This window comes from Carcharhinus amblyrhynchos, chromosome 4 (genome assembly GCF_965287045.1).
Source record: "Carcharhinus amblyrhynchos chromosome 4, sCarAmb.v2.hapA, whole genome shotgun sequence".
NCBI classification, from domain to species: Eukaryota; Metazoa; Chordata; class Chondrichthyes; order Carcharhiniformes; family Carcharhinidae; genus Carcharhinus; species Carcharhinus amblyrhynchos.
The window spans coordinates 81,828,325-81,852,226 of NC_137327.1; the positions used below are offsets into that span (position 1 = coordinate 81,828,325).

At 42.2% G+C, this 23,902-nt stretch overlaps 1 protein-coding gene across 5 annotated transcripts in view; it reads right to left on the minus strand.

Moving 5' to 3' along the window:
• tenm1 (teneurin transmembrane protein 1) overlaps positions 1 to 23,902 on the minus strand; it is a 704,577-nt gene that overhangs the window by 250,001 nt on the left and 430,674 nt on the right. For all 5 annotated transcript variants that reach the window (XM_080187425.1, XM_080187422.1, XM_080187424.1 and 2 more), the window contains one exon: positions 4,250 to 4,488. In XM_080187425.1, coding sequence (XP_080043551.1) covers positions 4,250 to 4,488 — 239 coding nt within the window. The remainder of the gene's footprint in view (positions 1 to 4,249; positions 4,489 to 23,902) is intronic.

Sequence of the window (23,902 nt, forward strand, 5' to 3'; positions counted from 1 at the left end):
TTAGTACCTGGAATACATGTCCTGAGAGTTTTGATTTGATTTATTGCTGTCACATTTATTAGTATACAACGAATAGTATTGTTTCTTGCGCACTATACAGAGCATACCATACATAGAGAAGGAAAGGAGGGAGTGCAGAATGTAGTGTTCCAGTCATGGCGAGGGTGTGTGGAAAGATAAACTTAACATAAGGTAAGTCCGTTCAAAAGTCTGGTGGCAGCAGAGAAGTTGTTCTTGAGTTATTTGGTACATGTCCTCAGACTTTTAATCTTTTTCCTGATGGAAGAAGATGGGGGAGAATATGTCCAGGGTGCGTGGGGTCCTTAATTATGTTGGCTGCTTTTCAAAGGCTGTAGGAAGTGTCGACAGAGCCAATGGATAGAAGACTGGTTTGAGTGATGAACTGGGCTATATTCACGACCCTTTGTAGTTTCTTGCGGTCTTGGGCAGAGCAGGAGCCACACCAAGCTGTGATATAACCAGGAAGAATGCTTTTTATTGTGCATCTTTGAAAGTTGGGGAGAGTCGTAGCAGACATGGCATATTTCTTTAATCTTCTGAGAAAGTAGAGGTGTTGGTGAGTTTCTTAATTATAGTGTCTGCATGGGATTGACCAGGTCAGGTTATTGGTGATCTGGACACTATAACTTGAAGCTCTCGAGCATTTCTACTTCATTCTCATTGGCGTAGATAGAGGCATGTCCTCCATTATGCTTCCTGAAGTCCATAACTATCTCTTTTGTTTTGTTGACATTGAGGGAGAGATTATTATCATTGTAATAGTTCATCGGATTCTCTATCTCTTTCCTATACTCCATCTCATCATTGTTTGAGATCTGACCCACTATGGTGGTGTTATCAGCTGGCCACACAATCATAAGTGTATAAGGAATACAGTAAGGGGCTAAGGACACAGCCTTGTGGGAGAGTGTGGTGGAGTTAGATTCAATTTTGGCTTTCAAAAGAGAAACCTAACTGGATCTGCCACACAAAATTGTGTCTACATCAAAAGTCAGAGGTTGCTATTCTGTAGTGAATACCCTGAACACTCAAAGACTTTCAGGCACACGTCAGATGTGTGATCAAACTATCTCCACTTGCCTGGATGAGTGGAACTCCAAAAACACTCAATAAGCTTAACAATTTCTGGATCAAAGCTTGATTGTCTTCCCATCCACCACATTAAACATTCATCCTCTCCAGCAGTCATACACTCTAGCATCAGTGTGCACCATTTACAGAATGTACTGCAGCAACTCACCAAGGATTCTTTGATAGGACCTTGCAAACCTTTTCTTAGAAATTCATTATATAGGATACAGGCTTCAGTGGCCAGACCAGAGCCTATCCAGAGTTGCCCTTAAGAATGTGTTGATGAGCTGCCTTCTTGAACAGCCTCAATTCTTGTGGTGTAGGCACACCCACAATGCTGTTGGGGAGGGAATTCTGGGATTTTGAACCAACAAGCTCTACCACCCAGAAGAACAAGAAGGAGGACAATAAGCACATGGGAACATCACCAACTGCAAGTTCCTCTCAAGTTACACACCATCATGAGTTGAAACTATATTGCATTCCTTCATTTTTGCTTGGTCAAAATCCCGAATATCTTTCCTCAAAGCACAGCAGGTGTTATCTCCTCTGTATAGATTGTGACAGTTCAAGGTGTTGGCTCACTGCCACTTTCTCAATGACAATTAGGAATGGGTAATAAATGCTGGTCTCATATTCCATGAATGAATGAATAAATAATCATTTTAATTGACGGATGTTGGGAAATGTCTTGGGAGAATTAGATTGGGCTTGATTGAAGAACCCATTGACACTTGACATCACTGCCTATTCACTTAACATCACTTACATATTCAGAAGAACCTGCTGAGTATTTCCTGGCCTTATTTAAGAATGGACACTTTGGAAAATTACTGGAGGGCCTTTGGCACCAACAGGTCACTCCCCCAGCATTGCTGACTGGGGGAACAGCAGAGAAAAAAATGCAGATCGGGCATTGATAATTAGGTGATTTTAAATGTCAGCTGTAGGGGCGAAGAATGACTACAGAAGCGCAGAAGAACTATGGGTGTGAGCACTGCACTCTGAGTCATTTCTGAGTAAATTAGAGGACAGCATGAATAGAATCTAAGAGTTAAGACCAGCTTTGATCACTGACTGGAGACTTTCCAGAAAATCGAATTGTTAACAAATCACTTGAAGATTTCACCAATAAAATGGAACAGCCCTTGAAAGCAACCAATTACTTAAAATGATTAAAATAGCATCCTAGGTAGTTATTTTCACTCTGAATTCTTTTTTCCAATTCAAGTTCAATTTGGGTCAGACACGCAATCAATGAACGTATCCCAATAATCATCAAAGGGCAGAGAAGGATTGCTTAAATAAAGAGAACAAAAGTGTTTTTTTGTTGTTGATTGGCCTGCTTAGATGATTAAACAGGAGGGATTTCTGTATTTAAAAGAAAGCCCTTACCTGTCATGCAAATTGCATGGCACCAGAACTATGATAAAAGTCATTAGCAAAGCTAAGCTGTCTTTGATTTGAATGTTTGATTTAATTAGCTGGACTAATGTAACTACTAGCACGAGTCTGTCAGAAAAAAATCAGCCAAATATTTACAGTAAACTGACATTACAATCAAAAGGACAAACACTCTTCAGAGACGAGAAAAGCCCTACTGATTAAATTCATAATTGAAAACTGATCTATACTGAAATGCTATATGGGCTGGCCTGTCTAATTGCTGTATTAGACTCGCAGCTTAGATTCAATATTTTCTCTCCGCCCATCACACATTAATATATATCAACGGCAGGCTTTTAAAAAAAGGTTCCAACATCAAAATGTGATTCAATTCAATAAGAACATTTACATCGTTTTTATTTGACACAATTTACAAATAAACAAAAGGTTTATAACTTGTAATTTTATGGCTATCAGAAAGTTGCTTAATTTATTGTGTTGTTTGACTGTTCTGTTCAATGAATGAGAGATGACATTGAGTTCTTGCTTATCAAATAGACAATTGGTGAAAGATAGCAAGAGTAATTGAAATTTTTACACTTAAGATTACACACTAATTGGTGAAGATCATCCTTCACTACTGTTGTTATCCTGCAAGATTTTGTAGAAAGGGAAAGGGCCATAATGTGAGCAGTCTGTCTGGGATCTGTCCTGATGTCTGGGGAAAATCCATATAGGGCACAAGTAATCTGTGATCATTCCAAGAAGGCACCATGAGAGACCCCATCCATAGAGAAGGCTTTTGATCCCTCCGATAGTTATTTACTTTACTGATCTGCCCCAGCAACGTGGATGCCTTGCCCCCCCCGCAACCTCTCTCATAGCGCCCGGGACCCGGGTTCAATTCTGGCCTCAGATAAATGCCAATGTGGAGTTTGCACATTCTCTCCATATTTGCATGGGTTTCCTCGGGGTGCTCCGGTTTCTTCCCACAGTCTAAAGATGTGCAGGTTAGGTTGATGGGCCAAGCTAAATTGCCCCTTAGTGTGAGGGAGATTAACAAAGTAAATACGTGGGGTGACAGGGATAGGCCCTGGGTGGAACTGTTGTCAGTGCAGACTTGATGGGCCAAATTGCAGGGTGACATGGTGACGCAGCGGTTAGCACTGCTGTCTCACAGCACCAGAGACCTAGGTTCAATTCCCACCTTGGGTCACTGTCTGTGTGGAGTTTGCACGTTCTCCTCTCGTCTGCATGGATTTCCTCTGGGTACTCTGGTTTCCTCCTGACGTGCGGTTAGGTGAATTGGCCACGTTAAATTGCCCTTTAGCTCAGGGGAACTAGCTAGGGTAAATGCATGGGGTTAGGGGATAGGGCCTGGGTGAGATTGTGGTTGGTGCAGACCCGATGGGCCAAATGACCTCCTTTTGCACTGTAGGAATTGATAACAAGGATGGGTGTCATTGAAAATGTTTTGTACTGCCCACTGGTACTTGAAGAGTGAGCTAAAAATAATAGAAGAAACAGTTATAGCATAAAAGGAGAAAGAACAGTCAGTAAATTGGAATGTACTTCAGAAACCTTAAAATATAGTTATTTTCAGAACAATGCAGCATTATTTTCAGCAAATCCATGCAATTATAAAAATAATTCACTTTTTCTCATACAAATGAAGATAATTTATTTTCTACACACAGATAAAATGTAACATGTAGTTAAGGAAAAAATAATGAAGTGGAAAGTAACAGATGAGTTTAAAGAAGAGACTTACCAATAACGTAAGCGAGGAGGAGTGCCAGTGTTACAGTAATGGCTGTGGCACTCAGTGCTGTGCATTTCCAGTTGCAGCATTTATAAGGTTTGTTGAAAGTGAAGGCAGGTCTGGAAAAGGTACTTCTAGGAAGGGGTCTCGGAGGTGGAGAGTAAACAGTATTGGAGGTCAAAGGATAGCTTGGATTGGTAGTACCATAAAGACTGGATGTACCAGATCCTGGTTTAAATAGGAAATGCCTACAGGAAAAGAGAGAAAGAGACTAAACAGAATTGAAAGAAAGATAAAGGTGGAAACTGTTGCTGTTGCCATCTGCATAATATAACACCTTGATCACAATGTGAAAAGAAATGCGCTTTGAACGCTCCTACAACAACATTGCATTCGAAGGGAATTTTTTTCAGTTCTTGACCATTTCAGGTAATGGTATTAGGACAAGTAAGGTTATTCCTTCCACAGAAGCACATCTGCCTGGAAGTCCAACCCATCTGTGATAGTATTCAACCATAATTTGAACATCATTTCCATTTTTTCCTCAACAACCATTCCCTTAAAGTTTATTTATCAGTGTCACAAGTAGGCTTACATTAACACTGCATTGAAGTTACTGCAAAAATCACCTTGTCGCCACACTCTGACGCCTGATCGGATACACTGAGGGAGAATTTAGCATGGCCAATACACCTAACAAGCATGTCTTTCGGACTGTGGGAGGAAACTGGGGCACGTGGAGAAAACCCACGCAGACACGGTGAGAACGTGTAGATTCCGCACAGACAGTGACTCAAGCTAGGAAACAAATCCAGGTCCCTGGTTCAGCAGTAGAGCTAACAACAGTGCCACTGTGTTTATGCTGAACATATATCACCATTTGAGTTCCAAATGTTTGTTTTACATTTACATTTCATTACCCAATAGTTACACAGCAGGAAATGCACAGACTGTTTTGGATAGAATCTTATTTGGCATGGTAGAGTGAAGGCCTTCTGTCAGTTGTGTTTCAGAATCTGAGTGTTTAACCTTACATTTTTGGTACAACATTCAAGGGTGAATTTGTATTCAATAATTCGTTCAAAATAGCGTTCTGTTAATTTTGGTAATATTGAAATATCGAGTTCAGGACTTCCACAATTAACCACACAGCTTAGTGAAAGGATGATGCGAATATTGAGAACTGCAATGCAGAATACATGAATTCACAACCCACTTGCTCCTATAAGTAAATAAATAACAGGGGCTAAGAGAAAATGATGAAATCCAACATTTGCTTCTTATCTGAAATATTTGCATTTATAGAAAGTAAACATTAGTGACATAGAGACTGGAATTTTACATGCGCATCTGCCTGAGGTTCCCGATCTCACACGGGGCCAACGGAGAATGCCGTTTACCAGGACATGCAGGTAAAATTCTGGTCAGCGTATTCAATTTGTATTCATTCCTGACAAATCTTTACTTACAAAAATTAATTCCAACTTTTACCGCACTGAAATATAACCAACGACAAACAGAAAGTTCTCTGAGAGATAGCCATCTTCTGAGAAACAGTGAGATCAATTTAAATTTATACAGGCTGAACATCGTAAAATGTCCTAAGGTGTTTCGCAGGAATGTATCAGGAGGGAGGTTCAAAGCCTCAAAGGCATTGCAATCAGTGGTAGCACACATAGGGTGGAATTTTACAAAAAATTTCGAAGCGTATGATCTTATGAAATAAATTCTAAGTGCTGAATAAGCAAGAAAATGGGACAGTTTCAGACTCATTTTTTTGGGTGAGTTTGAAAAAGCAGTCTTACAGCACAATGCAGAAATAGTGCCAGGATGCTATTCTTGCTTGTCAGGGGTGAGGGGTGGAGGGATGGGGAGCCTCAGCTTGCCCCAATTCCCAGTACTACTGCCTCACTTCACCTGCCCCATGGACATGGGGAGCCCCCTCATGGACATTGGGACCCCCCGCCCAAGGGCATTGCCACATATTGCATCTCCTGCAGAGTTCTCTCCCTCCCTGATCGCTGATTCTCCCCCCGAGCAGAGTTTCCTCCCTCCTTGATTGCTGATCATCCCCCTGGCAGAGATTCCTCTGTGCTCCCACCCTGACAGAGCTCCCAGTTTGCCTGTCCCCATTGTCATGGCTCTGCCCTACTCTGGTCTGCTCCCTTGGCACTGCCACTGGCATAGTTACAGTTCTGGTGGGCAATCCAGAGTGCTCTGTGAGCATTGCTAGGATGCTCAGTGGGCACTGCCCAGTCCTTCCCCAACCACCCATAGGCTGCAACGGTCTCCAATCACCCTGGAGAGCTCATCTCATCTGGTCACCATTGGTGGGGACCATACATGATTCTCACTGGGGAGAACCTTGGCTTGTAAGATGTTACAGGTAAGTGATCCTGGACGATAGTATCCGGGACTCGCTATTAATATTTATGATGTCATTAATATTTAAAGTGGCTTTGCGCCCTTTCTGATGTGATCAGGGAGGTGAAAACTGGACTCGGACTGCATTTTTGCCTCCCTGCCCAATCTTACCACCTCGCCTCACCAAAAATCAGGTGGGGCGAGGTTGTAAGATCGTGGCCTTAAACTCAGGTTTGTAAGAACAATGCAGAGATCGCAGGCGTTTGTGGGGGCTAGAGGAAATTACCCATGACCACTTTCATCTAGATGGACATGGGCAGCAGACACATGGGAACACCAGCACCTGCAAGTTCCCCTCTAAGCCACTCACCATCCTGACTTGGAAATATATCATCATTCCTTCGCAGTCGCTGGGTCAAAATCCTGGAATTCCCCGCCTAACGGCATTGTGGGTCAACCCACAGCATATGGACTGCAGCGATTCAAAAAGGAAGCTCGCCACCACCTTCTCAAGGGCAACTAAGGATGGACAATAAAATGCTGGCCAGCCAGCGACAACCCATGTCCCATAAATGAATAAAAAAAGAAGAAATAGGAAGGGGTGAAGGGATAGGGATGATTGTCCAAGGATGTAAATTTTAAAAATTGAGTTGCTGCTTAATTAGGAGCTAATGTAAGTGATCAGGTCTTGTTTTAAACCACGGGCAGCAAAGCTTTGGATGGCCTCGCATTTATGAATAGAAGTTGTTGGAATAATCAAGACTAGAGAGAACAAGGACATGAATGATAGTTTCAGTGGCAGATGAACTGAGGCGAGGGTGAATTTGGACAATGTTTCAGAGTAGGAAATACTACAGGCAGTCACTATGAGGGCACAAGTATGTGGTTGGAAGCCCATTTTAGTGTCAAATGTCTCATCATGGATGTGGATAGACTGATTCAGTCTTATAAACTTACCAGGGAGAGACTTGAAGGCCAGGGAAAGGAGCCAATGGTAACAAACAAAGATATTGGCTGAGGTTTTTTTTTGCTCTGTTTTCATTGGGCAGGTTCGGTGATGGGAATGAAAAATCTTGAGAATTGCATCTCATGCTGACGTAACCGTGTCATGAGATTCTCCCTGCACAGTGATGTAGTGCAACATTTAACAAAAGGAATAACATTTTCATATGTATGCATTTAATTATTAGGTCTCTAGACCTGAATCATTCCCCCTCCCCACCTTGTAAGGATGTCCATTCACATCGGTGTGAGGGCAGGCCGATTTGACTAGACACTGTCCATGCATTGCCCACTGGCACTGCCCCTGCCACTGGCCAGCATTGCTGGGTAGTGGCAGGGGAGGCTTGTGTGGCAGGGATTATGTTGGGCAGGGGTGTGTCTGGAGGTGGGGCGTTCAGCCGAACAATTATGCACTGGGGCAGCCTTGATCTTCGAGGTTAGGACTGCTGTCTCACAGTACCAGCTTTGATTCTGGACTTGGGTGACTGCCTATGTGGAGTTTGCACATTCTCCCCATGTCTGCACGGGATTCCTTTGGATGCTCCGGTTTCCTCCCACAGTCCAAAGATGTACAGCTTTGGTGGTTTGGCCAGGCTAAATTGCCCCTTAATTTCCAATAGTGTGTAGGTTAGATGGAGCAGCCACGGTAAATGTGTGTGGTTATGGGGATAGGGCAGAGGGGAGGGTCTGGTTTAGATGCTCTTTCAGAGAGTCAGTGCAGACTTGATGGACTAATGGCCTTCTGCTTTCTGTTGTGATTTTATGGGGTACTATATAGGGACAGTTGAGTTAAAAGTTGACATAAACGGGAAAAGTTGAGGTAAAAACATCCCTGGAGTCTCCTAGCTGCTGAAAACTTCAACAAAAGTAATTTGCAAAACTGTACATGTTTTAACTTGTTCTAGTCTGTTTTATATGTAAAGCTTCTCCAGTCTGATAATTCCATTTCTGGGAAAGGATCATACCTGAAGCATTTTTACTCTTATATCCTGGCTAACACCCTTTCATAGTACTTTAATGTTTTCATTTTCAATTTTCTGTTTTATTTTCAAAGGACTGGCATTTGTAAAGTACCTTTCATGAATTCAGGAAGCCCCAATGTGCTTTAAGCCAATGAAGTATCGTCACTGCTGGAATATCGGAAAATGGCAGCCAATTGTTCACAGCATGGTATCACATAAAGCAATGAGGTAATGACCCAATTATTCTTGATGTTAATGGAGGGAACAATATTGGCCAAGATATTGGAGGGAACTTTCCTATTCTTCCTCGAAGTGGTTCAATGGAAACTTTTATGTTTGCTTGAGATAGGATAGCCAGCACCGGAGACACCATAGCAAAGTGTGGGGATGATGTCATTAAATACAGGATAACCATCATGTATGGGTTTGATGTGATCACATTCAGAGATTCAAAGCATTCAGGGGAAGGAAAGATGGTGGGAGTAAACCTTTTATTTGGATCCCTGTCATTTGAAGGCTGCAGATAAGTAAAAGAATGAGCTCAAGCCCCTGCCAGGGGTGCTCTACTGAGCCAAGTAGATTAAGGATCAAAATACAGGATATTAAACCAGTACCAGACTGTGATAAGTCCAGCTAAACACTGGACTGTCCAGTATGAAACTGGCCGCCTGAACTTGACAGTTTAGCATGTCATCAGAAATGTAATCTTAACAGCTAAAGTCCACAACCTTTTGACTCAGAGGACAGAGTGCATACCTTCATTCTTGAACAAATCCATGAAGTACTTATCAGCCAAAAAAGCTGGAACTCATTATATTCACGCAGATGTAATCTTTGTTTTCTTTTTTTCCTATTTTTCCTTTTGTGTCTGTGTGTGCTGTGAAGTCTTTCCCAATTGGAAGGACAGGCTGCTAATCTATCCCCTGACCACGTCTGCTTCAACATGTATGGTGATATGACATTATGATTGACAGGCAAGAATGTCAACTGGCCACTTTGAAATCATGTTAACACTTACTATTTTGCTATTGCTATATATGAAAACAGAATAGCATCGTCCTTTAGCTGATTCATATCGATTTTCAATAAAGTAATTTTGAGAGATTGCAGTGTTAATATACAACTGTGTGGGTATAAATGGATGTGTGGCTCTGAATATCAACAGCCCTGACATTGTCACTTTGTTGCATTTAGTGAGCAATTTGGCTGTAAATGTCAGTAAATTGAGTTTAGTGGACATCCCTCTCAGGTTGGATTAGAACATTGGCAAGACTTGTCATGAATATTGATTTTTCTTCAAATGAATCGTAGAAAGTTATGAACGCTGCTTCACTCTTAACATTTTGTGATTATATGACAGAGAGGGCTTGTGTATCAAGCTTAACATCTTTAGACTAAACGTTATAAATAAACATATTTACGACATGTGCTAATTGGGGCCTAGATACTCCAGCCCTATCCTGAGTGAAGGACACCCCAAAATAGTTACTTCCCAATGGTTTGTCAAAGAGCTGGATGTCAGGCAGTATGGTGGTTCAGTGGTTAGCACTGTAGCCTCACAGCTCCAGGGACCCAGGTTTGATTCCTGGCTTGGGTCACTGTCTATGTGGAGCTTGCACATTCTCCCCGTGTCTGCATGGATTTTCTCTGGGTGCTCCAGTTTTCTCCCACAGTCCAAAGATGTGCGGGCTAGGTTTATTGATCATGCTGAATTGCCCCATAGTGGCAGGGCATGTGTAGGTTAGAGAGATTAGTGGGGTAAATTTATGGAGATAGGGCCTGGGGTAGGATTGTTGTCGGTGCATACTCAATGGGCCGAATGGCCTCCTTCTGCACTGTAGGGATTCTATGATCTATGAGCTCTCAGAGTGCTGCTCCTGAGCACTCAGCTAGCCGCAAGAGGGGAAAAAAAAATTAGCTAGCTCACTGGCCACTTTTACTTCCTAGCCTCTGTCCTGCTCTTTTAGCTAGACAAGGTTAGTTCAGTTTCTGGTCAATGTTAAGTCCCATGATGTTGATAGTGAGAGATTTTACAATGATTATGCAGTTGAATGTCAAGGGAAAATGGTTAGATTCTCTCTTGTTGGTGATGTCTGGTACTTGTGTGGCATGACTATTTGCCACTTATTAGCCCAAGCGTGAATTTTGTTCAGGTCATATTGCGTGTGAGCGCAGACCACTTCAGTATAAGAGCAGCAGCTAACGAGATTGAATACTGTCCAGTCATTAGTGAACATCCTCACTTCTGACCTAATGTTGGAGGGAGGGTTATTGATAAAACAGCCGAAAACAGTTGCACGCCCAGGGCACTGGCATGACAAGCTCCTGCAGTGATGTCCTGTGGCTGAGATGATTGACCTCCATCTTCCTTTGTGTTAGGTGCTACAACCAGTAGAGAGTTTTTCTCCTGATTCCCATTGATTTACTAGAGTCCCTTGATGTGACAATTGGTTAAATACTGTCTTGATGTGAAGGGTGGTCACTCATATTTCACTCTGAAATTCAGCTGTTTTGTTCATGTTTGGACCAAGGCTGTTATGAACTGAGAGGTCCTGCCAAACCCAAAATGAAGACTGGTGAGCAGGTTAGTGCTGAGTTTGTGTTGTTTGATAGCACAATAAATGATACCTTCCATCACTTTTCTGATAGTTGAGAGTAGACTGATGGGCAATAATTGGCTGGATTAGATTTGTCTTGATTTTTTGTGAACAGGGGGCACCTGGGCAGCTTTCCACATTGTTGGATAGCTGCCAGTGTTGTAGTTATATGAGGGAAACTTGGGTAATCGCACAGCTAGTTCCAAAATTAGTTCTGACAAGTCTTCAATACCACTGCCAGAATTTCGTTGAGGAATGTGCTAATTTGCAGTGCTTTCACCAATTCCCGATATTGAATAGGCTGAACACTGACACTAACGATGCTCGGAATTTCAGAAGGAAGCTGAGATGGATCACCCACTTATCACTTCTGGCTGAAGACAGTTGCAAACGTTTTGCCATTTGTGCTGATGTTCTGGGGATGTTTCTGGGGCCTCCTCCTCTGGTTACCTTTTGAATTGTCCACCAACATTCACAGTTTGTGTCCTTACTACCATCAGTGATTTTTGGAAGTGGAGCAGAGATTCAGCAGCTGAGGGAGGGTGATGTGTGGTATTCAGTAGGTTTCAATTCCATATTTGATCTGACATCATGAGACTTCATGGGACTTCAGAGCCAATGCTGAGGAGTTCTAAGTTTAGTATTGGTGCTAACTGTACAGAACTCTTTTTTAAAAAGTCATTTTATATCCTTCCAGAAGGTGGTTTTCGGCTGCCTTCCTGAACTTCTGCAGTCCCAGAGATCCTTTAAGCAGTTGAATACAATTGAGTGGCTTGTTAGACTACTTCAAAGGGCATTAATGAATCAACCATAATTCTTTGGATCTGCATTCACATGTAGGCCAGACCAGGGTAGGACAGCAAGTTCCGAAAGAACTTTAGTGAGCTAATTTTAATAACAACCAACAATGTTTTCATGGTCATCAATAGACTTTTAATTTGAGATGTCAAGATCTGGAATTCAAACTCAATAGAACAAACTCAATCTCAATGCCTCGGTGGGATTCAAATCCTAGCCTTACTCTGCATTGTCCTGGTTCTCTCGATTACTAGTCCAATAACAATGCCATGATGCAACCTCCTCTGTTATGGCCCAGGAAAATAGTCAATAATATGCTGATGTCTGGAGAATCTTAATGTCTAGGGAATTTTGCAAAGCACCTCTGATGGGTTTGTCCTGCCAGTGATGGTAGCAGAGAAGTCAGGGATATTGGCTACAAACAGTGATTTGGTAAGCATGAATATGTCAGATTGTTGCCTGGTTAGTCTTTGGGAAAGCTTTTCAGACTTTAGCACAATTTAGTGAGGAAGACTTTGCAGGGTTGATTGGGCAGGGCTTGTCTTTGCCATTTTTAGCGCCAAGTCCAAAGTCAGGTGGTCTAACCAATCTCGATATCAATAGCAGTTTGATACAACTGAGTAGCTCATCGGGCTATTTCAGAGAGTAGTTAAGAGCCAACCACATGATTATTGGAGTCACATGTAGAAAAGAACAACAGATTTCCTCTCCTGAAGAGCATCAGTGAATCAGATGGATTTTTATGATCATTCAATAGTTTCATGATCATTATTCATGAGACAAGCATATTATTTCAGATTTAGTTGTTGAATTTAAATTTCCCAGTAGCCCTGACGAGGTTTGAACTCCCCACAGCATTAGTGCAGTACCTTTACCACTATGTTGCATCCTTGGAAAATAAATTTTACAATTTCTTTTGCAGGTTTGATATGTAGAGCAAAGCACCCAGGTGCATTCATCTCTCTGAACTGATGCCAATTAAATTAATTCCAATTTATTTTTGCAACTCTGACTCAAATAGCAGACTGCACAAACGGCAGTTGAGAATTTTGTCCACAGCATATTGCTTTCTCAAACCCACGCGGAGCATTATATTGATAGTTAGTCAGCCAATCTCTGCATGCGCCACATCGAGCTGTGTGGTTCCACCAACAGCAGCTGGATGAATACTTAAAGTTCCTCGCTGTTTAGCTGGAATTCCAATATTAAGCCTGATCTGAGTACTTAATAGGAAAACAGTCAATAATATGCTGATGTCTAAGGCATCTTGGTGTCTGGAGAATCCTGCAACATATTTTCATCATGCACATTGCATTGCTTGAGCATTTTATTTTTTGCAGGATGTATCCACAGGAATTGTCCCCTGCCCCACCCCATCCCACCCATTGCCCCAACCTATCCCCCACCCCCTCTTCCCCGATTTGCTTTCTTTTCCAATATTCAAAATCATGAATTATTTTTGTACAGGAAATAAGAAACAGTTTCCAGTGGCAGAACTGACAGTAATCAGAGGGCTCAACTTTAAAATAATTGGCAGAAGAACCAGAGGCAGGAAGAGGAGAACATTTTTCACGCAGCAATTTATTATGATTGGGAACGCACAGCCTGAAAGAGTTCTGGAAGCAAGGTCAGTAATAACTTGCAGAGGGAATTGAATAAATACGTGAAGTGGATAAATTTGTCGGGCTAGTGGGAAAGATCAGAGCATGGGTAACCCTTTCAAAGAGCCAGCACGGGCACAATGGACTCAATGGCCTCTTTCCAAGCTGTATCATTCTGTGATTGTACGACAATGCTGGTTAAATCTGAGCAAAGCCTTCGCAGATGCAATAGATGAACTTACTTACTTCTTCTTGTGGCTGATTTCTCACACAGTACATCCATATGCTTCACTCATTCATTTCACAGTTTCAAAGAAATTATGACGGCATATGGATTTCTGAATCTAAATTTAAATACATTTGTTCACTCGGGAGGTGTGAAACAGCACTAGAGCTTGCTGAATTATTCAGCTCCTCAGAGTTTTCTTTGTCAGTCTTCAGTACCTACTTCAGCAGCACATCTTAAAGTGTAGGTAATCATTTTAATAGTTCTTGGTCACTTCCTTTTGCTCAATAATAGGAAAAGGCACTTAGCTCAACAAACTTTTCCTTTTCAGCCTCTACCTTTTCATCATAATCCCTAAATCCTTCCTTTACCTCAATAATGCATCTAATTTTATCCTGACCCATTAATGCTGCCTACTTCACTGGCTTGATTTAGAAAATCATCCCATAATTTGACGACTCGAACACATTTTGTCTGACTGATTTAGACATTTAACTTCCTACATGTTAATGTGCTGTCTGCTATTCAGGTGAAGAATTTCCCAGAGTAATTGGCGATTGCGTAACAGGTCGGGGAGGGAGGTGGATGAATTGTTAGTGAGTAGAAGTCATACCATGACAATAGAAAGTAGAATTGATGGACCAGTTCGATTCCTCATGAGTCCTCAATTCTAAAGATAATAAACCCGCCTTTAAAAGAAAATCTTTTTCGGAGAATTGAAATTTCTGATAATCAAATTTTTTTTTACAGATGTACTAATATCCTTTCTACTGAGTGTCAGCCACAGGTTGGCAGTAGCGCTCCTGCCTTTGAGTCAGAAGATTATGGGTCTAAGACACACTCTGGAGACTTAAGTATATACTCTAGGATGACACGCTAGTGCAGAGTTGAAGGAGTGCTGTAATGTCAGAAATCTCACTAATGAGACATTAACCAAAGGCCTTTTATGTCTTCTCAAGTAGATGTAAAATGTCCCCTTTCACATTTTAGAAGAACAGGGGAGTTCTCCTTATCCTAGTTGATATTTATCTGTCTACCAGATTCACTTCAAAAGATTATCTGATCATTGCTATGGTATAAGGGTCTAGTATATACAGTTAATGTGTGAGTGCGTACCTCCCACACAATGCTGTATGAAGGGGCATTAAGGATAAATTAAGTAAAAATAACATTTGTTTATTAGTCACAAGTAAAGCTTACATTAATACTGCAATGAAGTTACTGCAAATTTCCCCTCTTCACCGTACTTTGGCACCTGTTTGTGTCAATGCATCTAACCAGCGCGTCTTTCAGACTGTGGGAGAAAACCCACGCAGACTCAGGGAGAATGTGCAAACTCCACACAGACAGTGATCCAAGCCGGGAATCGAATCTGGGTCCCTGGTGCTGTGAGGCAGCAGTGCTAATCACTGTGCTACTGTGCTGCCCGACATTACCCAGCACTACGGTCATTGTGGTGTTGGTTAGAAACATATTAAGATCTCAACATGGAGATAGCTCCATGCCTGCATTCTTTACTGTATATGTGTATAGTTAGAGCTAGCTAATAAAAATTTGCCATTACCTTGCTGAAGACTATGATGGGCCTCCTCTTCCTCACCTGGAAGAGAACCATTGCCAAGGCAGGGTTGTTTGCAGCTTAAATCATCGACGCCTCAGTAGATGTGTGAATGAATTGAAATGATACATAATGTGAACGTGTCCTTTATGGCTTTCCTTCTATCCCAATGCTAGCAGGCAAGGGCTAAGCCCTTTATCGGGCCTCTATCTTGACATTAGATTCCCACCCGACCCCTGGCAGGTTATAGGACACTCAGAAGGATCACAGATGGGTGTTTCTTCCATTCATACATTAATGCAATTGGAGGTATTGTTCTTTAACCTGGGGTGTTGAGAACTGGGTGTGCAAGAAGTCTCATGTGAGCACTTTTCTGCTTGTCTCCCCTACCTTGAGACTTTACAGAGAGACCATTGGCTTGGCAATAGAGGAAGACTAACCATATGACCCCTTGTCTGCCATGACCATTCACCAGGGAGGAAGGATGGCTTCCTGCAGCCATGCCCCTTGGAGGCATTGAGGCATTCTAATTCTCTCCCTCCATTAGAAAATACGTAGAAGATAGCAGCAGGAGTAGGGCATTCAGTCCTTTGAGCCTGCTTCACCATTCATTATGATCATGGCTGATAATCAAATTTAATATTCTGAACCCATTTCCCCCATCCCCCTTCCCCCATATCCCTTGATCCTTTTAGCTCCCCCTCCCCCCCCCACCATGAGCTATATGTAATTCTTTCTTGAAATTACACAATGTTTTGGCCTCAACCACTTTCTGTGATAGTGAATTCCACTGATTCATCACTTTCTGGATGAAGAAATTTCTCCTCACCTCAATCCTAAAAGGCTTACCTTGTAAATGGTAAAGATGTGGACAGATTTTTAATTAGTGATGGGTTTGAAAGGCTATGGTGAGTGGACAGGAGAGTGGAGTTGAGGCTGACATGAGATCAGCCATGAGAGTATTGAATATCGGAGCAGGCTTCGGGGGCTGAATTGCTAATTCCTGCTTCTAGTTCAAAGCTGTTGCAATGTGGGCTTCACCATGGAGAGGAGAACATGTGAACATCATAGACACACACTTCATAGTTATTAATGTATCTTTTTAGTCGGTTGCTGACCTTGAGCTCGGCTCATCTGAAAAGGTGCTTCTTCCATCTCTGAGGTGTCACTGAGTGACAAAGTGCATGGTCAAGATCAGTGAGGAAAAATCACGTGCACCACCTTTCAAACTTGCTTCACCACCTTCTACCCTCCCACTGTCACTCACCAGTTTTCCTCCAACACAATAGACTCAACTAATATCACATTCTGTCACCATTTAACATCTCTCCTCATTACCCTGCACCCTAAGACGATCTATCTCGATATTTCTTCCCACCCCACCTCAGAGCCAAAACCTGCAATCATTTCCATGCCCACACTGACCTTGCCTTTTCCATTATCTGAGCCACCTATCCACTCCCCCTCCAGATCTATCCATTTAGACCTTCACCTACCAGACTTTTACCCTGGACCTGCCACCCTACTGCATCCCATTCTCGCTCTGACTGCGATTGAACCCTCTCATCATCGGTACACCGAATTCTACCCCCAGACCCCACCATCGAGAGCTGACCTTCCCTCTAAGATGTTCCCCCACCAGCCCCTTCTCCTAGACACTTTCTTCTCTTTTCCCAGATATTATGCCCCTTCCTGTTCCCTGGACATTCCCCTGCTCAAGGGACACTCTGCCATGTTGCCTCCCAAAGCATGTCTCCACTTCGCTGCATCCTTCCACCTTCCCCCTTCCTCCCACATCCACCCCCACCACTTCCAGCCTTCACTTTCCTCCCTCCCCCAGCCTTGCTTATTTGTTTGCCAGAGGTATTTTAGTGAAGTTATGCAGGGTCCTAGGGAAGTGGAAAGCAACATATGCAGACCTCAAAGCCATTGATGAAGTGAAACTCGTCCCGTGCATGTCACATATACAGTCAGCAAATAAACTACTTTAAATTCTTGCTGAAAGAGCACTAAATTTCAAAAGGGCTGTAATTCTGGTGAGTTGACCATTCAATGCGTACTCGTGAGATGCAAATAAGTGCAGATGTGGTTCCTCATGTAGGTCAGTGGGAAAGTCTGATAGCACAATACAAAATCCTGATAGAAGTCTACAAAATTATCAGAGGCATAGCTAGGGTGGAAAGTCAAAGGCCTTTTCCAGGGTGGCAGTGTTGACTACAAGAGGGTGCAAGTTTTAGGTGAGAGGTGGTAAGTTTAGGGGAGAGGTGGAGGGAAAGCTCTTCACACAGAGGATGGTGGGTACCTGAAACTCACTGCCAATGGAGGTGGTGGAAGCAGGCATGTTAGCAATGTTCAAGGTGTATCTTGATAGACACATGAACACGAGGTGAACAGAGGGATAGAAATCGCTTTTCGGCGCAGCCTTGGTGGGCCGAAGGGCCTATCCCTGTACTGTATTGTTCTTTGTTCTTTGAAACTCGATTCATCTTTAACTTGCCATCTAAGTTGGGAGAACAAAATTCCAAACCAACTTCCCACCAACAGGAAAGTGACTTTTTCCAAAATGCCAAATTTAGTGCCCTTTCCTGACACGATTCCTGTCACTTACGGGAGGGAAAAATTTCACCCAACCTCTTTTGATTTGTACTTCATCTCTTTGTTTCTGCAAGTCCCAGAGGTAGGGGAATCTAAAACTAGAGGGCATAGGTGTAAGGTGAGAGGGGAGAGATACAAAGGTGTCCAGAGGGGCAATTTTTTTACACAGAGGGTGGTGTCTGGAACAAAGTGCCAGAAGAGGCGGGTACAATTTTGTCTTTTAAAAAACATTTAGATAGTTACATGGGTAAGAGGGGTAGAGTGAGATATGGGCCAAATGCGGGCAATTGGGATTAGCTTAGGGGTTTAAAAAAAAGGAGGCATGTATGTTGGGGCTGAAGGGCTGTTTCCATGCTGTAAACCTCTATGATTCTAAATCAGTAGCTAAGTGAGAGAAAATAGACTGTAAGATAATACCACAGTGACAACTGAAAATATGTAAGCTGTTGGGGTGTCTCAATGATGGTGCGGGAAAGTATTGCACTTGCGTTAGGGCAGGCCTCAAGATCTGTTTATCACAAGGTCAGAACAAGGAGACAGAGGAGGCCAGCCTGGGGTCATTCCAAAGGTAGAATTAGAAAGTAGTGAATAATTCAGCTGTGATCTGTGGCAATATTAATAGAGGGAAGGTGACCAAATGACAGGAGCAGAAAAATGAAGAATAAAACACATTAAAAGAGAAAAGCAGGATAAAACAAACAAAAGGCAGCAACTTCATATAAAAAGGGAGAAAAGGATAACATTGAAGATTAGGGCAAGATTAATAAATAAAAATGACAAAGATAAACCTCACTGGCATAAGTTCATGCTTTCAACCAAACATTCCCAATGGTACTGATATGGGCTTCTCTTAAATAAAGAGTAAGGAATGAGTTATCGAGCCAACCTAGAGTTAAAAGCTATTTTTATATTAATCTTCCTTTAACTCAGAATCTGACAATCCAGAAGTCATGAGCCATTTGCTGGATTCATGTGGTTAAATCTGATGTCCGATTCATAAACCCAAGGGTTAATTTTGGCAATGGGCAATTGTGTAAATTGGATAATTCAACTGCCCGTTATTCATCTCTTCCAGTGTTCGCAAATGTGAATCCACCAGAAACAAAAATTGGGAGAAATGTACGATGGGATGCCAATCCAAAATATTCCATTTTACACAGTCCAAATTTCCATCCCTTCCACGCATTTTCCAGTGTTTCATGGAAAACAGATTTGACTGCGTAAATGCAAAAAGCTGATACACAACCCAAATATCTTAGTCCGATTTTGAAGACTGTTGGAAAGGTTCTACATATGAACGTTCACATAATAAAGTTGTTATCCATTACTTAGCTCAAAGCTGATCAGAGGTGGGACATTTAAAAATAGACATACACAATACAATAAGGATTTCATAACTCAGCATTTGGAAAGCAGTGGCATAATCAGATCAAGTCAACATAGAGTTACAAAAGGGAAACACGCTTGACGAATGTTTTAGAATTTTTGAGGGTACAACTAGTAGAGTTGATCGAGGCCAACCACTGGATGTTGTTTATTTAGACTTAAAAAAGACTTTCCACAAGGTCTCACATCACCTGAGTCACCTGACGAAGGAGCAGCAAGTGCTCCGAAAGTTAGTAGCTTTTGCGACCAAATAAACCTGTTGGACTTTAACCTGGTGTTGTGAGACTTCTTAGTGTTTACCCCAGTCTAACACCAGCATCTCCACACAATTCCTGTCACCCACAGAAGGAAACATTTCACCCAACCTCTTTTGATTTGTACTTTATCCCTTTGTTTCTGCAAGTCAGTAGCTTAATGAGAGAAAATAGACTGTAAAATAATACCATAGTGACAGCTGAAAATATGTAAGCTGTTGGGGTGTCTCAGTGATGGTGCAAGAAAATATTGCACCTGCATTAGAGCAGATCTCAAGATGTGTTTATCACAAGGTCAGAACAAGGAGACAGAGGAGGCCAGCCTGGGGTCATTCCAAGGGTAGAATTAGAAAGTGGTGAATAATTCAGCCGTGAGCTGTGGCAATATTAACAGGGAGAAGATAACTAAAATGATAGGAGGGGAAAATGAAGAATAAAACACATTAAAAGGGAAAAGTAGGATAAAACAAACAAACGGCAGCAACATCATATAAAAGGGAAGAGAAAGGATAACATTGGAGATTAGGGCAAGATTAATAAATAAAAATGACAAAGGTAAACCTCACTGGTATAAGTCCATGCTTTCAACCAAGCATTCCCAGTGGTACTGATATGGGATTGTCTTAAATAAAGGGTAAGGATAACTTATCGAACCAACCCAGAGTTAAAATCTATTTTTATATTAATCTTCCTTTAACTCAGAATCTGACAGTCCAGAGACTATGAGCCAGTTGCTGGATTCATGTGGTTAAATCTGATGTCTGATTTGTAAACCCAAGGGCTAATTTTGACATTGGTGATTTGGATGATTCTATTGCCTATTACACGTCTTCCGATGTTCGCAAATGTGAATCCACCATAAACAAAAATTGGGAGAAATTGGGATGCCAGTCCAAAATCTTTCATTTTACACAGTCAAAATTTCCATCCCTTCTACGCATTTTCCAGCGTTTCATGGAAAACAGATTTGACTGTATCAATGCAAAAAGCTATTACACAATCCAAACATCTTAATCCAATTTAGAAGACTGTTAGTAAGGTTGTTATCCATTACTTAGCTCAAAGCTGATCAGAGATGGGACACTTAAGAAATAGACATACACAATACCACAAGGATTTCATGACTTGGCATTTGGCAGACAATAGTATAATCAGATAGAGTCAGCATGGATTTCCAACAGGGAAACCATGCTTGACAAATCTATTGCAATTTTCGAGGATGTAACTCGTAGAGTTGACCAAGGAGAACGAGTGGATATGATTTATTTTGATTTTTGAAAGGCTTTCAACAAGGTCTCATTTAACAGACTACTATGTAAAGTTAAAGCACCTGGATTGCAGGTAATGTCTTGAGACAAATAGAAATCTGGTTAGCAGATAGGAAACAAAGAGCCTGATTTTACCATTTTCATTCTAAGTGCTGAACCTGGGCGCAATTCAGATCTGACTTGGAAATCTGCTTTCAGGCGCCCCCCATTAGCACTTAACCTGGAAAAAAAAAATCATGGGTCCCATTCGTGCTGTGGGTGGGGCTTAGCATGCCCAAAATGATTGGAATACTGAACTACGCAGTTAGAAACAAATTTGAAAAAGCGCGCCCATATCAGATCACTCCAGACTGCAGAAAGCGAAGAAAGTGGCTTGGGAGCGACAAGCGAGAGTGATGCCCTCCACAGACATCATTGACTCCCTTATCCACCCACCTCCCCCACTACCCATTTCGGTCACGGCTCCCTGCCCTCTTCCCACACAGCGATCGCCTGCAGAGTGGCAGCAGACACCCCTGCCCCCCTCCCCCACCTGAGATTCATCTGCCCCACTCCCCCCACAAAGATACCTCTTACTCGCCTCCCTCCTTCCCCCTCCCCAGAGAACGATCTGGCCTCACTCACCCCCCCACCTTCCCAAGGGGAACATCTGACCCGCTTCCTCCTCCCTTCCCACCCCCTCATCAGAGAACGATCTGGCCTGCCTTCCTCCTCCCTCTGCAATCAGACAATGAGGCCTCCCTACCCCACCATCAGACAAAAATCGGTTCTCCCTCCCCCAACCAGACAACAATCTGGCCTCACTCCACACCTCCTCAGAGAATGATCTGGCATTCCTACCACCACCCCCCACCCCCACCACCTCCCAGAGAATGATCTGGCCTCACTCCCCTCCCGCTCCCTCAAGCGGAGAATGATCTGACCTGCCTCCCTCCTCCCTCCACCACCGATCTGAGTCAGAGCACCGTTGGAAGTGCTGAACTCACCTCCTCAACAGCTGGAGCGCCAGATTCAAACTTTTATTCAGCATGTTCATTTTGGCACAATTCTGGATCGGCGAACGTGGTTGTAAAGGGGGAAATGCTGATAAAGTTTGGTGGGCAGTTTATTAATTCAATTTAAATGCATACAAATGCATTTAAATCGCCATTGCGCCTGTTTCGGGTGCAACTCAGATCGCGGCCATTCCGGGGTCTTAGTAAAGTGGTCATTTGCATTGATGCAGGCGTGGATCACACCCGACTTTACCACGTTTGTTAAAATAGGGCCCAAAGAGTTGGCATAAATGGATCTTTTACTTATTGTCAGTCAGAGACTAGTGGGATTTTGCAGGGATCTGTGCTAGCTAGGACCCCAACTGTTCACATTATATGTCAATGATTTGGAAGAGTGAACTGAATATATTATCTCCAAATTTGCATATGACACATAGTTGGATGGGATGGTGAGCTGTGAGGAGAATGCAGAGATGCTTCAGTGTGATTTGGATGCGTTGAGAGTATGGGCAACTGCATGGCAGATGCAGTATAATGTGGACAACGTGAGGTTATTTGGTAGTAATAATAGCAAGACAGATTATTACTTGAATGGGTGTAAATTGAGAGAGGCGGATACTCAATGAGACCTTGGAGTCCTCATGAGTCAGGCACTGAAAGTAAGTGCACAGGTGAAGCAGGTAGTAAAGAAGGCAAATGGTATGTTGACCATCATAGCAAAAGGATGTTTTCTTACAACTGTATAGACCGTTGGTGAGGCCATACCTGGAGTGTTGTGTGCAGGTTTGGTGTCCTTATCTGAGGAGGGATGTCCTTGCTACAGAGGGAGTACAGTGAAAGTTTACAAACCTGTCATATGAGGAGAGACTAAGTTGGTTAGGATTATATTCACTGGAGTTTAGAAGAATAAGAGAGGATCTCACAGAAATTTATAAAATTCTATAGAGTTTGACAGGGTAGATTCAGAAAAAATGTTCCCAATGGTGGGGGAGTACAGAACTAGGAGTCATTGTTTGAGGTTAAGTGGTAAACTTTTTAGAATTGAGGTGAGGAGAACTTCCTTCAGCCAGAATTTGGTGAATGTGTGGAATTCACTACCACAGTATGTAACTGAGGCCAAAACATTGTCTGATTTCAAGAAGAAATTAGATATAGTTCTTGGGGCTAAAGGGATCAAGGTGAATGGGAGGAAGGGGGGAAATCAGGATATTGAATTTGATGATCAGCCATGATCAAAATGAATGGTGGAGCAGGTCGAAGGGCCGAATAGCCTACTCTTGCTTCTAGTTTCTATGATTCTAATGAGCGAGAAAAAATGTGAATAAAACAGCCAATTATTTATGTGGAATGGTGTGCTTTCATACTCTCACAGCCTTTTCCTTAAATAAATGTTAACAAGGCTAATTCTAAAATAAAGGTGGAAAAATCTTAATAATTGCTAGAATTCAGCAGCCGTTATGGTCTCAAAGTAATGGAAATCAACAGATACCTGTCAGATTCCAATGACCAGACCTGAAACTGGTCTGTAAGCTTCAAAACTGGATGGGAAATCACTTCTGTCATCAAGGGAGGAATTCATAGACACTTCTGATTCTAGATCTTTCTTCAATGCAAGAACACTGAAGAATTTGTAAGTTGCAGAAGATTCTACAACCCAAACCTTTTGTTTAGGTGACAAGTATTCAAGCCTTTTAATGTCACCTTTCAGACCAGATATACAAGCAATGTGAGCAGTCAGAAAATGAATGATATTGCATCCCCTTATTCTGCTGGATTAGTCTCATTATCCCTATTGATGTACATATCCAAAAGTCAATAGACAGATCACTTGGTCAATACATTTTGTTGAAACTCCTGCAAAAGGGTAAAATTCTGAGGTGGCTGACACTGAAAATCCCAACAATTAGCAAGCAATTCACATTTCCAAGTGATCGAAGGGAGATTTAGTTTGGAGTATGTAGAACAGAATTAAAAAGAAGAGCAATGATCTCTCTGAACCAGAGGATACCCAATTATTTACAAGTCAAAATGATGTACACGGTCCAGCAGGCTATTT